This window comes from Copadichromis virginalis, linkage group LG20, assembly GCF_057382275.1.
Source record: "Copadichromis virginalis isolate Kocher_CV1m ecotype Utaka linkage group LG20, C_Virginalis_male_GT1.1, whole genome shotgun sequence".
In the NCBI taxonomy this organism is placed as follows: domain Eukaryota; kingdom Metazoa; phylum Chordata; class Actinopteri; order Cichliformes; family Cichlidae; genus Copadichromis; species Copadichromis virginalis.
This window is the reverse complement of record NC_140637.1, coordinates 612040-626671: the sequence shown is the minus strand read 5'-3', so window position 1 is coordinate 626671 and position 14632 is coordinate 612040. Positions and strand designations below refer to the sequence as shown.

Here is a 14632-nt window from a genome sequence, read left to right as displayed (position 1 = left end):
TAGCGCGTGCATTAGTAGACAGTTAGCGCTCTACAGATACATTAAAAATGTGATTGATAGAATATCACTTGGTTGACATATCTCTCTACCAGCATCTGTCTGTGTAAACATATTTCTAGTATGTTTGAGTCAACATATTAATCTAAATCACACAGAGATTTCATATAAACCAAGTCAGTGCATTTACACAAATCCTCCCATATATAAATGTAATGTACAGTCCTATGTCTGAGTAAAATGTCTGGAAAAGAAGGGGAAATATTTTGGCAGACATTGGTGTACAGCCAAGATATTATTCATCTGCAGAGCCTATGAGGGAATAAAAGGGTCTGTCATGGACAGGTCCTGAGGTTGTTTAGTTGCATAGTTTCAAACATACATTAAATGCAAAACCTTGGAAAAGAAGAGAAAGGTAATTTAATAAGTGGAAGCAGATTGCATGTTGCCATCAGCAGAAACCATAGGCAACATGTAAGCATCTGACCTCTATTACATCCTATGACATCAGCCTTGCCTAGCACATGGTGCTGCATAAAAGTGCACACAAAAGACCAAGGAGAAATGAATAAAGCATATGCATATACAAAACACACACGCACAGAAAGAGTCTATGCAAGGATGCAAACTTTCAACATGTACCCAGAAAAAGTCAAGGTAAGGCACTCAGACAGTGATGGGAGTCCTCCTGCCGCATCCAGTTCACACACATAAAACCATAGAGACAAACACGTCTATAAAAATGTCTGATTTTGATCTGTTTCTCCTGCACAACAGAGGGGGAGGAGGGCAAAATGCATATTTTAGCATATAAAACATTCATTAGAACTACATAAAAGCTGGATCTTAAAACCACTGACATAAAGTTTTATGGGACATCCAAGTTGCATTTCAACTGAATTCATGGTATTGAAAGCTAGAAACAGAAATACTGTATGAGTGTTGAGCTCACAGCAAGACCAAAAGGTGTCGACTCAGTACTGTACCTGCCAGATAACATCGGGATCAAAACAAAAAGGGGGGGTGGTCGCCTGTAATTACAAAGTGGACACATCCAACACTTAGACGAAGCAACACACACACTGAAACTAATTTGTGGACACTACATGTCACCGCTGATTACAGCAACAGCAACACAGGGTAGTTTAACAAAGCAATCACGCATTACTAACAACGCTAGAGATGACTTTCTTTTGTTCTTACTCTCCCCTACAATACGTCAAAGCCTCCTGGCAACTGTGTTTGTCTGCCCGTTTCTAATGAATTCAGTCAGATTTAATTTAGACCCTTTCTCGCCTTAAAAACACCGCGAGGCACCGTGAGCTAGCACATGTGCAGTCTGTTAATAGGCAGACAAATCACAGAGTATGTGTGAAAAATAACTGTGGTTTTGCTGTAAAGGATCCACTTTTAAAGCAAGTGTTTGCTGAATGAACAATAAATGTGTGTGCGTGGGTGTGCACATGGACACATGTGGAGGCAACTGCATTTTTTCACAGCACTGACAACTTCAAAGGGCTGCGATGAGAGTGAAAGCTTCCATATGTGACATTTGAAACAAATTGAATAAGTGCTCAACTCCGCATGTGCCAATAATGGACTTTACTTGGGCATGGCTGCCATGCAGATGCAAGGTAACTATAACATAAAGTTCTCCAGACTGTTTCTTCATGTTCATCTTTGCTATATAGAGAGATCCGCTGCTGTTACGCGCATTCTAGGTGTACTTAAAATGATGTTTTGAACATACAAATGCAAGAGCAAATAACACTGCTGAAATAAAATGGTGACATTAGCTGGATTAAAAAAAAACTGTTTCATATTTATGATAAACGGCCAAAAACTCAGACATATATGAATTTCAGATAAACCTATTGCACCAGTACACACACTCCAGCACATTATTACTTAAAACAGCTCTTGCTGTGAGAGTAACTCTTAGTCCTACCTTCATATCAATGACAGTCTGCAGAGCCCTGGTTTTGGCCGGATCGGCCTGGAGCTGGTTTCGGCGATGAAGCTCCTGGGGAGGGACCCGGTAAAAATAAGCCTGACGGCTCATCATCTTTAACACTTTCTAAGAGCGTCAGAGCTACTTCAAAAGGCACACCGATCAGTGTCACCAGTTTTATCTCTCCTACATTGTCCTTATATCATTATATCATTATCCACTTCTCTGTCTCGAATTTTGCAAAACAAAACAAAGTTCATCTATGGTCAGCTGGTGCCCGATCTGAAGCTCTCCCTTTTTCCATCTCCAGCAGCAGGTGTCTATTTTCTCTGCCCTCTCTTCTTCTGTCTTCTTTTTCTGTCTCGGTTTGCTAGCAGGTACCTGACACACTTAGCTTTAGGTCATTTGAATCTGCCTCTATCCTGCTTTCAGCCTCAATCTTTCGATTTCTTATCTCTCACTTGTTCTCTGGTTCTCTCTCGCAGATGTCTCTGGCATGCTAAAGCTCTTGCTTAGCAACACTTTCTGCCAGCACATGCGCTAAGCTTTTTATATCAATAATTAATGGTAGCTCTGACCTACAGCTATGCCTACACAAAAAGCACACAAGCTAACAGACACACACATTCCTACACATTAAAGTTACTGTTAGAAAATGGCCCCACACTTCTCTACCATCACTGAAGCTTAGCTTTAAATTGCCTCGCCACTACCCGAGCATCCACGAGTTTAACATCTCATTTCTGTGCAGGTACATGTGTCTAACAAAGATGCCATACAAAGACGTGCCTGCCTAAATTCATTGAAACACTACTTCACAAGGACATTGCTGTGAGCAGTGTTGTTTTTAAGAAATGCAGTTTTGCACCCACAGAGTCAAACATGTTTACAACACGACCGCCCAGCACAACCAGTCTGATCTTCTCGCCACCAAGCGGCTTGACCAGAGCACGGAGAGGATCAGTTTTGGTAATGAGGGAGTGGCCCTTGCTTAAAGGGGCACCTCTGTGATACTGTGCTTTCAATCCCCCACAAACATTTGATTTTAAGGAACCGCAGAGCACCACTGTCGTCTTTATAGAGAACTCAATGTATAAGATGTTTGTGCGGGACTGGAAACCGCTACAGTAAACTAATGAATGACAAAGGTGATCTATAGAGTGAATCCACACATGTATTACTAATAATCTAACCACAAAAAGCACATGCTCAGTGAATTCACCATTCAAAAGTTACCTCTAATATTACACTAACAGGACAGAAAATGCTTAAAACATTATAAAGTGTTTTATTTTGTTATAACTTTGCATCACTGTTCATGCATAAATGTACACACCAAAGCCTAAAACTGAGAAGACTGAATGCACTGAAACAGCTCATCATGCCATGAAGCATAACAATCATAAATAAGCAACAGGTTGTCATTTCTGCCAGTGAGTGGAAATCACAGCAGACAAGGACCTTATCCACTTGTCCGTGTCAGTTGTGGATAAGGAGGGATTACTGCTGTCAGAGCATGCCTCCCACAGACTAGCATTCCCACTGCCACCACAGTTCAAGTCCTTATTAAAGTGACTGATTTGTCACAATGCGCATGTCTGTCTTTTTGACTGCCTGTACACTTTCTTTGGTTCCTCTGAGAAAGTGTGTCTATGAACTTGTTATCAGCAACAGTTCTGCAAACTGTTATGTCTCTCAGTGGGGAAACGAAGCCCTGCAAGAGAGAACGTCATCAAAGACCGTCCTCTCTGCTCCACATGTGTCCGAGGGACTGAGCATATGGAATGAATAGGATCAAACGTAACACTATAGCAATAAGTGCCGGCATCCTGAGTGAAGGATACGGTCAAAAGGTTCAATTCTAGCCTCAAGGCAATGGTGTCACGTACAGCGTGCACACACCGAAACATGCACTGATAGAGACACACACACATATATGTATGTTCACTAATCGCATTCCTATCCCCTCAACATCAGTGAGAAAAAAGTCAAAAACAAAAGGAAACAGTTGCTTGCCACAAATGTGTCTGCCTATCGGCTCGGTGGATTAAAAGTTTGAAAAGATAAATGGAAAAACTGCGGCGATCAAAGACTTTTGTTGGGAAATAGTTGGAGGTTGCAAGGTGAGGAGAAGCTTTGAGGGGTGTAATCTTGTCCTGATAAACTTTTCCACTCAGACATTCTGGGAAATTAGCAGAGCATGGCAAGTAGGTGGTGCCCATGTTTTGGTGAGGAAAAGGGAAAATTGGTATACGTGTATGCATGTGAGTTTTTTGCAGTAGTCTTCGGATGGTAGCTGAGATGGGTTTCTATAGCAAAGGCTGAAAGTTTGGCTTCTCAAAAAACAAAACACACTGGGATGAACAAAAGAAATAGTGCATAGACAAACATATCCAGACAGAGAGGCAGGATAGACATCAATATTTTGCTGCTGAGCTTGGTGGCATGAGAAAGTAAGCAGAAAGGAAAAGCGGGAAAAAGATTAAAGAAAAAAGATTTGCTGACACGAATTTCCACTTCATTCCAACATGCTGGCATTGGAAAGCTAAAGAGATAAAGGCATGCCAAAAAAGCAGCAGAAGCTCTGAAGCCAGTCATGGTATATAAAAGCAGAACAACAGGGACTCCTTTTTCTCAGCAACAGAGCAGTGCGCAGCCTTAAACGATCACACCGAGCGAGATACAATAGGGGGCCGAACTTTAGAGCCCCGGCTGACCATACGGCATCTGTAGTAGGTTACGTATAAAGAATACATGCCATCTCCAAGTAAAAAACTCATTGTGAAAGTGTGAATGTGTGTGTGTTTGGACACATTTGGCAGCAGGTCAGGTCTGGGCAGGAACAGACCAGTGGTGAGGCTGTTATTATTGGGTCTGCAGGGACCTGACGGCTGGGGAGAGTCAATTAGGCCCAGATTTATGCCTCTCAGCGTGTGTGTGTCTCTGTGTGTGTGTATGTGGTCCCATCACACACAACTTTGGCTCAGTTTGTGATTGTAATCGCTGCAGTGGTCAAACTCTGATAGAACACTGCCACTCTGTGGACCTTGCTGGTACTGCAAAAGTTCAGGTGGCCCACTAACACTTTTTAAAAGTGACTAAAATGTGTGGATCCAAATCATTTTTAGTCCAGATCAGTCTATGAGTGCTATGAATGGGCTGAGAAACATGTGCCAGTGTTTCTATGCTGGATTTGTGCAATTAAGGTATTCGGATCAGTGACAAAGTTGAACAGGAAACACAAGTGAGAGAACACCCCTGTGCACACAACATACATGTGACAACATACATCAGCAGGTGAAGGAGTGATGGAGTGCGCTCTCCATCCGTACACACTGCAAATCCACACATAAGCACAAACAGCTGGTTCAAGTGATTTAACATATGGCCGTCGTCTGTCCTGGATGGTATGCGGAGAAACATCCGTCAGTCCTCTGATTTTCATCATACAAACACACTTTAATGGATGTCTTCAGCTTTCCTTCGATAAAGCACAGAGTTAAGAAGGCCACTTCATTCCAGCAAAAAATAAGTAAATGAAAATGAGAGGCAAACTGAAAAAAGGGGCGTTTATGATCTCAGTTTAAAGTAAACAAGCTGAGATTTAGATTTAGATGAGGAGTAATGGGTGCGGTAATGAAAGGAAGTCGGGCTAGTTTCCTGTGGAGCTAATCAAAAAGCTGACAGCAGTGGTCCCAGATAGAGGCAACAGCTGAGCTACCGTCACCGACTCGCCTTTGCAACGTAAAGCAAAAATTACAAGATGCCTTCACAGGAAGTAGGCTACTGCTTGGATAAAACAACCTCTGAGCATTTTAATTCATCACCACCCACAAAGTGACAAATGCATTAAACTACTTAACAAATGTTTAAGGCAGTGGTGATGAACGAGCTACACTGAAAAACATATTAGAAAAATGTTGAAACTGTGAGGAGCTTAAAGGGAGCAGCTGAAAGAAGAGAAACATGATGGCAGCAACATGGTTACAAAAAAGACCAAAGCTGGAGCAGGCAAAGTTATGACATGTTACACACAACAAATATGTGGTGGAAAATTCCACATTTAGTTAAATGGCAACAGGTCGGTAACATGTTCGGATCTACAAAGAACATCCAGAACCTAAAACTGCAAAGGAACTTGGTGTTACATCATTAAAAGACTACGATAATCTGATTATCTGATTAATGGTTTTTTAAGAGGCAAACCACAAAATGTTGCTGACTGGCAGTATGTAATAGAGATCTACACAGGCTCGGGAAGTAACTGGAGACTGAAAACTGTCCTCCAGTCTGCCAAAACAAAATTTTACATTTGTTTTGGAACTAAGAGAAACCACATCCTGGCAGTTCAAAAGGCAGCGCCATGATAGTGAAAAAAAGGAGGCACAAGTCTGTCTTAGCAATTTTACCCACCGGACGTGTAACATTCGTTGTTAAAAATATTATTTCAAACTCAGGTATCCTTAATGCAGCCATTCACACCAATTCACTATCAAAATGTGCAATATACAGTGATTTTAAAGGCCTTTAGTCTGACCAGTAAGAATATACAGAAGGGGGCCTATTTACTGAATTCTTTTTTTAGCATTATGTATGTTTTGCTGCATTTTAAATTATTTTATATTTGATAAAGATGTTTGCACACTTGACCAAATAATACGAGGAGAGAGAGATTTATCTATAAGTTTGACTGTATCCCCTGTGTCCGCAAACTAGGCTTGATGATACTGTACCAATCAATTAATTAATGTTTAAGTTCCTAACATGTTTAGATGGAGATCTTAATGAGTCAATAATAGTGACACTAAACAACAGGAAAAGGTTTCCACTTTTTTACCACCACCAAATTATTTTCTTGAAGGCAAAAAAGGGAAGAAACATTTCAAAGACATCATATACACATATATACACACACACACATATATACACACATATATACACACACACACATATATATATATATATATATATATATATATATATTGAGACCAGAAACTGGGAAACTTGGGGGGGAAACTGAGAGAACAATCACTTCTCTATTCAATCAGGGAGGTCAGGCTGTTTTCACTCATTAATCATACATTAATATTCAGACAAACACAGCATGTTTTTCTACTTTCTAAAATCTGAACTCCCTCTCTCCCTCTCTCCCTGACACATGTCCCCTCCTCCTCCTAGCATATGTTAAGCTGTCCAGTACTTAAAAATAGCACAGCACGCAGTGTGTGTGAGCAGGTACTCACCTCTTACACACACAGCATGGTTAGGTCCCACACATTACACACACACACACACACCCAAACATACACAGCAGTGGTTGCATTAGCATGGACTGAAACACCCACATTCCCCTTAAACAAAATCACCACAGTGACTAAATGGGCGGATATCCCATCAGCCACCCAGAGAGGGAGTGTTCTCACTTGAAAACACTAAGCCGATTGGCTCCAGATGTGTACGCATGCTCATTCACAGACACACGAACACGCGCGCGCACACACACACACAATTTTGTTTTTGAGTTTGCACAGCAGACGCAGAGAGGCAGACAAACAAAGACAGAAAAACAAGAACAGAATGATACAAGCAATATCGGTAGCATGCACCGACATAAAACACACACACACACAGAGGTAGAGAAATTAAAGGCTAAGAAGATTTAGGAGTTAAAAATAGATAAGGCAGTAGTGAGGAGCACAGAGCAGCCTAGTATTGCCCCTAATGGCAGAGAATACCGATACACCTGTGCTACACCAGCACTGGCTGCAGGGCTGCTACATAATAAAACTCTAATTGTGAAAAGAAACAACGGGCAATAGAGACGTATGAGCACCTGAAGAAGTGTTTGTTTTTCCATTGGCTAAACTCAATTTTGATTTATCTAGTTAAGTATTTATTTGAAGGCATAACAAGTCATGGGCTGCAGAATTAAAGATGAATATCAAATGCTGCAAACAGCACAGAAACTGTTGTTTGTTCAGCTACCATATGAGTATACTCAGGAGGACACACGTACACACAGATTATAAAACTGCATGGCTCAACGCAGGCTTAGAGCTCGCCGTATGTTAATCTGGCCCATTGATAAGACCTGCTGAGCTGATTCCTGCTCCCACATTTTGCTTAATACATAGAAACTGACACAAATGTATACAGATTAGGCGTGCATGCACACCTAAGTCAAGTGTGTAATCTCATCAATTACCATTAGCAACACAAATAGTTTAGCATCAGCTTTAAAGTGAAAATGTTTTTAAAACCCTACAGAACAGACAATGTTTTGGTGTTGAAAATGACATGCTGTGTTAATGTTTTATGATATGCATATGATCGTACAGTGGCTTAACTTGCCAAGGATTTTCATTTGGTAATGAGGGATATTTGACTCAGTGACTGTTAAATCAAAAGGTAATTCAGGAAATTCAACCGAGTACCGTGATTCAACCTGCGAGAATTCTACACTAAAGTGTAAAGTGCATAATGCTCAGCCTTCTCTTAAAATTGCTCTGACAGTGCAGATGAATGGTTCAGATGTGTATAAATATCAGCAGGAAAAAGTGTACCTCTCTCAAATGCACGTTCTCCAGCTGGGCTTCAGCCTCCTGTGCTGCCATGGTTATTATGCCTGTCCGCTGTCCCCGTCCCCAGTGTCCCTGACCTTGACCTTGGCTTTGGCCTTGAAGCATCTCTAACAGTCTCTGGATGCTCTCGTCCCGGGCGCCCAGCGTCTGCTTCTGAGAATCAATTCTCATCTCCATCTCTTCCATGGTCTTCCTCAGCAGGGATAGCTCCTTGGCCTGCCGCTCGTGCTCTGACTGCAGTTGGAAGAAGTTCTCCTCTGATGGAACCAGGGGAGGAGGTGAGGAAAAGCCGTCACACCCAGGCACCTGACAGGGACTACAAGGGTGAAGAGAACCAGAGCTGGGTACAATCCCGGGACCTTGGCTAGGACTGTAGAGAGGCTGATTTGGGCTGCTCCTCAGCCCACGCTGAAGGGTGTCAGCTGGGCTGATTCTTTGTGCGGCTACTGCAGTGTTACAGCCGTATCCAGGGCTGTGAATGATGATGTCAGCTTCCTGTTGCCTTGGATTGTAGGTGTTGGATGGGCTGGCTCTAGGGCTGCTCTTTGGTCCAGGACTCTGCAGGTTGCTGGGGCTTTGTCTGGGACTGTGGCCAGGGCTGAGTCCCCCTCTGAGGTCCTGGTCCATATGGAGCTCTCGATAGGAGTTCCCCTGCTGACGGTGCTGCTGGGAGCGACTGTTCATCTCTCTATGAGCCCTCAGCTCCTCCTGAAGCTCCTGAACTGTTAAAGGAAGCTGCTATAAAAGACAAAGTTCCCATTTATTCAATAATTAAATAAACATGAGCAAATCTGCACAACATGTGAAAACACACATATGTAAAGTATGGGACGGTATATGAAGACAGACCTTGTTTCTTCTGTTATTCCCAGGCTGCAGCAGAGAGAGATGATGTAAGACACAAAGACACATGAGAAGCCAAAAGTGAGACATGATAGGAACAAATAACCATTCGCTAGATTCATTTAGACATCTTAATTCACAAAGCTCTTGGAGACTAGTTACACACTATGACCACAAGGGGTCGGGTTTTCTCCTCAAAGCACATGGAGAACACAAAAGCTCCTTTTGTGCTACTTGCAAGTAGAGCAACAGGATTGAGAAAGAGTTTCAAGTACGAAGGAATTCCATATAGAAATAAAAAATCAACTGATGTAAACAAATTTATGAATATTGTAAAATGACCTAAAGAGAGTCAGCATCCATATTTCAAATTAACAGTAAGTTTACTCCTCCCAAGTTCAAAGGTTTGTGAAGTTGTGAGTATATCATAACAGACTGCAACACAGAGACAGCAAGAAAACAAAAAGTTGTGTCTTTGTGAAGTGATTTCATCTTCTTTCTCTTCTTATCATTACTATTAACAAAAATCCTGTATTCATTTCATATAATTGTCCAAGATTTGACTTTTAGGTTGAGACCTTGAAAACCTTTAACGTTCAGCTAAAATCAATAGAACAACTGGGGGAACCTTTATAGGCTCATAAATATATTTTTTAATTCTTCACGATAAAGAATGGAAATGCATCTAAAACCTTGGCAGGGCTTAACCTGGAACTTAAAATAAATTCTGTGGGTTTAAACAAAATTTGCTGAACTTGACTCATAACCGTAAGGCTGCGGAGGTTCTCCGCTGCAATGACTAACCAATACGCCAATATATTTACCATTTTAACAACTAACCGCTAAATGTCCGTGTGTTGCTGGGGGCAACCAATTTCTTTTGACATTCCTGCTTTTGCAGCACACAAGGCAAAAGAACACAGAATATATTATGTTCGTTTGCTTTTATAGCTTCCTGGTTTTTGATTGGAAATTCAATCAGTGCTTAAAAAGACACATGAAATTGTAACTGTGCTCAAAAAAAGTATAGTCTAAATAAACACACACACACAAACAGCAACTTACAAAATTGAGACAATGATTTATCAGAAAGTTAAATTACAATCTTCTAATCAGTGTGAAGGTGTTACTTATTTTACTCAATTATTCTAAGCTCTTTTTTCCAGTCCAGAAGGTGCATGGAGCCAAGGACACGGAGTGGAGACGTAGGAGGCAGCCGAGGGTGAACACAGATAATCAATGCAACAACAAGCATTGAATATTAAGTCGGAGTGGGAGGAGAGCCCTACACACAAACACGTACACAACCAAGATACAAATACACACGTGCAACTGCGCACGCACACAAACACGCAGCCGACGCAAACATAAGCAAAACAGGCAGATGGTTAGGGGACAAAACTGGTCACTGCTGCTGAGAGAAGAGGTGACATTCCTTATGCTAATAACAAAGTTCTCATGCCAGACTGAACTCTTTCCACAGTCTCTCAAAGAGCAAAAAGGAAAGAAAGAAAATATCCAGGGGAAATGAAGAAAAAAAGAGGTGGAAAGTGACAGGCTGAAAGAAGGGAGGGGAGACGGAGGCGATACGGGAGATTAGCAAGCTTAAGAATAACATCTTCCCTGTGATACAGCTGCTTTTTTCTCTAAAAGCAGGGTTTTTTAAAAGAAGTCTTTTTCAGATTTTACATGTTATATTTTATGTGGGCTGTGAGCCTTATGAGTTATAGTAAAGGTCAAGAGGGAGAGACAAAAAAGAGGAATTTCACAACTAGTCAGGACTGAAAACTGTGATGAGGTAAAGCTTAACTAGGTGTGTGCATCAGTAGCTGCTCGGGGACAGCGCAAGTAAGAGTAAGACAGAACAAGGCGACAGGTTTTTTTAAAGTTATTATTGCGCTCACGAGAAAAATACTGTACAAATTAAAAATCAGGGCGTGATCAAGCCCAAAGGTTTGCTCCAGCAAACAGCTAATGAGCATTTTCTTTATATTAACTTCTACGAGCTTCACTTGAGGGCAGGGTGCTGCAGCGTGACTTGTGCAAATAACACAGTCTGCTTTATTTTATAAAGTTTGCTGCTTTCGAAATGAGAAGAATGTGTGTATGCGTGTGTAGGTGTGCGTGTATGTGTCACAGTGTCCTCACACTCTGTGACAATGTGCGATGAAAAAAGCTATAAATATGAATGCAGAGGTGGCTCCTTGGTTACAAGAAGGAGGAGTCAGATGGGAGACTTGGAAGATATGATCAAGGTTTTTGCATGCTTGGTTCAAAGAACAATACAAAAATCTGGGAGTGGAGTTGCTACAGCGATTTCTTAGCGTGAGAGACTCTAGATGAGTTTCATGTTGTATACAACGACTTTTAAGGTGTTTCCATCAGAAAAACAGACACGTGAAGGGAAAAAAAGCTTAAAAAGCAAATGGAGATACTGTCAGGATGAAAAACACAAAGAATTCAGATGAAGGGATAATAGATACGATCCAGTAGCTGTTCAGTGAGGCAGACAAATGGATAATGCCTCGAACTGAATGGCCCACACTCCAGGGACAGGTGACACAGGACAGGACTAGTCACTGTCTCTTCAGGAGTAGATGTGAGGGTTTTTAGAAACTTGGAGTGGATGCCACTAGTGCACGTTCCCATGGTAACACAGGGAGCCTCGCAAACATCATTATAAATGAACCGCACAGACGCCTTTCAGTGCAACCTTGAAGTCAGAAACAAAAGGTATGAAGTGAAGTGAGGGGCATGATATGCAGAGGAAATGGGTGGGTCAGCACAAAGAGCCTGAATGGAGTGTGCGAGCAGACACTCCATTCAGGCTTTTTTAAAGAGTGTCATTTTAAAGAACTAAGACCTCAGTAAAATCAAAAATGCAGCATTTACTGTAACAGATATTTGCAGGCTTCTGTTGACTGACTTTTTAATGCTTTTTAATGCCAATGTCTGAACAGTTTGTAACTTCATTTCAAACATACAACCTTACCAGACTTTCTGAGTCACCTCTGTCAGCGAGATTTTGGACCACTGTAACATAGCTAGTAATTAATCCATGTTAGCAGGTCAGCCAGTGTTAAATGATTACCTAATAAGAAAGCTCGAGTAACCTTGGCCAAAAGAGGATGTGACTGAGGCATGGCATTTAATTCATGGGACCCCTGTCTGGTTTTGTGGCTTAAATAAGGTCATGCTACAAACTTAGCATTACAGATTCATGCAGTTAAGTTAAAGCTAGCTGGCTAACCTGTGCTTGTCACCCTGCTAACGTTACAGCTAAATGACCTGACAAAGGGTCAAATCTGACCTGGCCTGACATTTAGCGATCCAGCCCACTTAGGATTTGAGTTTGACACCCCTGCATTACAGCTAACAAATTATAAAATGCTAGTTTCCTATCTTGCCAAATGACTTCAGCAGCTAATATGACCCAAGCTTATATAATATGCTAAACAGTGTTGAATTTAGCCAATACTGAATCATGTAACAGTACAAACCAAAGATTTAAGTAAAAATTGCTTTCTGCAGTACGAGCTGTGGGCGATGGAAGGCAGGGGCAATTAGCCAACACGTCAGTGTAGACCTGCGTCATGTATGTCTCATTGCTGATTTGGCAAGTGCTAACACTAGCCACAAGCAAGACTGACAGACGTTCACCATCAATAACAGCAACAGTTTTATGGGTGTTACACTGAGAACCTTAAATGTGAAGTAATAGTATCGCAGTGTTGTGTTTAGTGGAGAAAATGTCTGTTTTATTTATGCAGCTATTTTTGAAACAAGCTCACCTGCAAATCTTCTTGGTTTGTCCTGTGCTGGTCTTTCACAATGGAGCTCCTCGCTCCCTCCTCTCGCCTCACGCCCTTTTCTCTCTTTACATCTGGGCTCCAAAAGTTGACGCTGTTCATGCTGGGGCCTGTCCTTCCATCCCTACCTCCTTCCAGTTCTCTTCGCAGGTTGTTGTTCTCTCTCTGCAGATCCCTCAGCTGAGAATGGAGATCAAATGTGGAAACCTCTCCACGTCCAGTCGAATTCATTATCTGTGTGAGTCTTCCAGACTGCCGCCGTAAACTAGAAGTCCCTCCAGAAAGAAAACTCTGGTCTCCACAAGGATCTGACAAGTGATGCATCCCAGAAGATGTGATGTTTGGGCTGCTTCCGGTAGCTGTCGTCCGGCCAGTGTAGGAGGAGCGGCTGGTACTTCTACCTAGTGTCATGGTGCCTTTGGGGTACCCACCAGAGGGTTCCAAGGACTCCCGCTCACTGGGATACATAGTACCTGATGTGGCATATGCAGCACTCAAAGACTGAATATTCTCCATAGACAAGGTTTTACCCCCTGGTGCTGTCGCTGAACCACGCGTTGACCCTTTGCCTGCTTCTGGCTCAGCTTTGATTTTTGAACCTGGCCTTGACACTGACCCTTGTCCCCCAGTCAGTTTAGATGGTGTTGCAGGCACACCTCCTGACACAGAGCCTGGTTCTAACCCTGAACGGGCCCCTGGTGCTGAGCTTACAGCCTGTTTGCCTTTCCCGTGTTTAGGGGACCTTGAGAAACGTGAATGAGATGAGTTGCCATCGGTGTGCCCACTACCTTTTGCAGCAGCAGAAAGCTTGCTCTGTGTGGGCTTGGCTCTAATATTTAAAGGCATCTTCTTTTTTTTTTTACATGGCAAAATACAACATCTGAAAAGAAACTGTTAAAGCTGAGAATATGCTCATGTCCTTTGTGGATAACAGAGTAAGTAAAGGCCACGTACTGGCCTCTCAGTTTTCACCTGTCCATGACTGATTGTTTAGGGCTTGAGGCTGACTTTTATTTAGTCCTATTTGAGGAAAGCAGCAGTCACTGTTGGCAGCAGGTCTCCCAGACACACAGGTCAGTGGTCTTGTAATTTCAGCTACAGTGCAGGACATCATGGATTCTAAAAAGGTGAAAGTGAGACAAATCATTTAAAACCAATTTGATTTGGCAGTTAAAGGTTGCATCAACACAAGCAGCTGTACAACCTAAATAAAATTACACCAATGATTTAAATCAAGAACTACCTAATCAACACCAAGCATTAGAAGCAACACCTATATAACAAACAATACTGTCAACTGTACTTCTGGTCACAGCCAGGCTGATGTAATTCATGGTTTGTGGTAATTATTTAATGAACATTTTAAAGAAATTAAACATTTAATTCCCCAGAGAACCTTTTACACAAAGGTACAGGATTAGTGTGCTTCTTCAGGAAAAGAGTTCGGACCA

The 14632-nt window shown here is 41.9% G+C and overlaps 1 protein-coding gene across 1 annotated transcript in view; it reads right to left on the bottom strand.

Moving 5' to 3' along the window:
* The window catches only part of LOC146683881 (ERC protein 2), a 165848-nt gene that overhangs the window by 149136 nt on the left and 2080 nt on the right, over window positions 1-14632 (bottom strand). The window contains exons 2-4 of the mRNA XM_085444868.1: window positions 13164-14300; window positions 9379-9402; window positions 8512-9267 (exon numbers count right to left, since the gene is read on the bottom strand). Of these exons, the coding sequence (XP_085300994.1) occupies window positions 8512-9267; window positions 9379-9402; window positions 13164-14027 (1644 nt within the window). The 5' untranslated portion in view covers window positions 14028-14300. The remainder of the gene's footprint in view (window positions 1-8511; window positions 9268-9378; window positions 9403-13163; window positions 14301-14632) is intronic.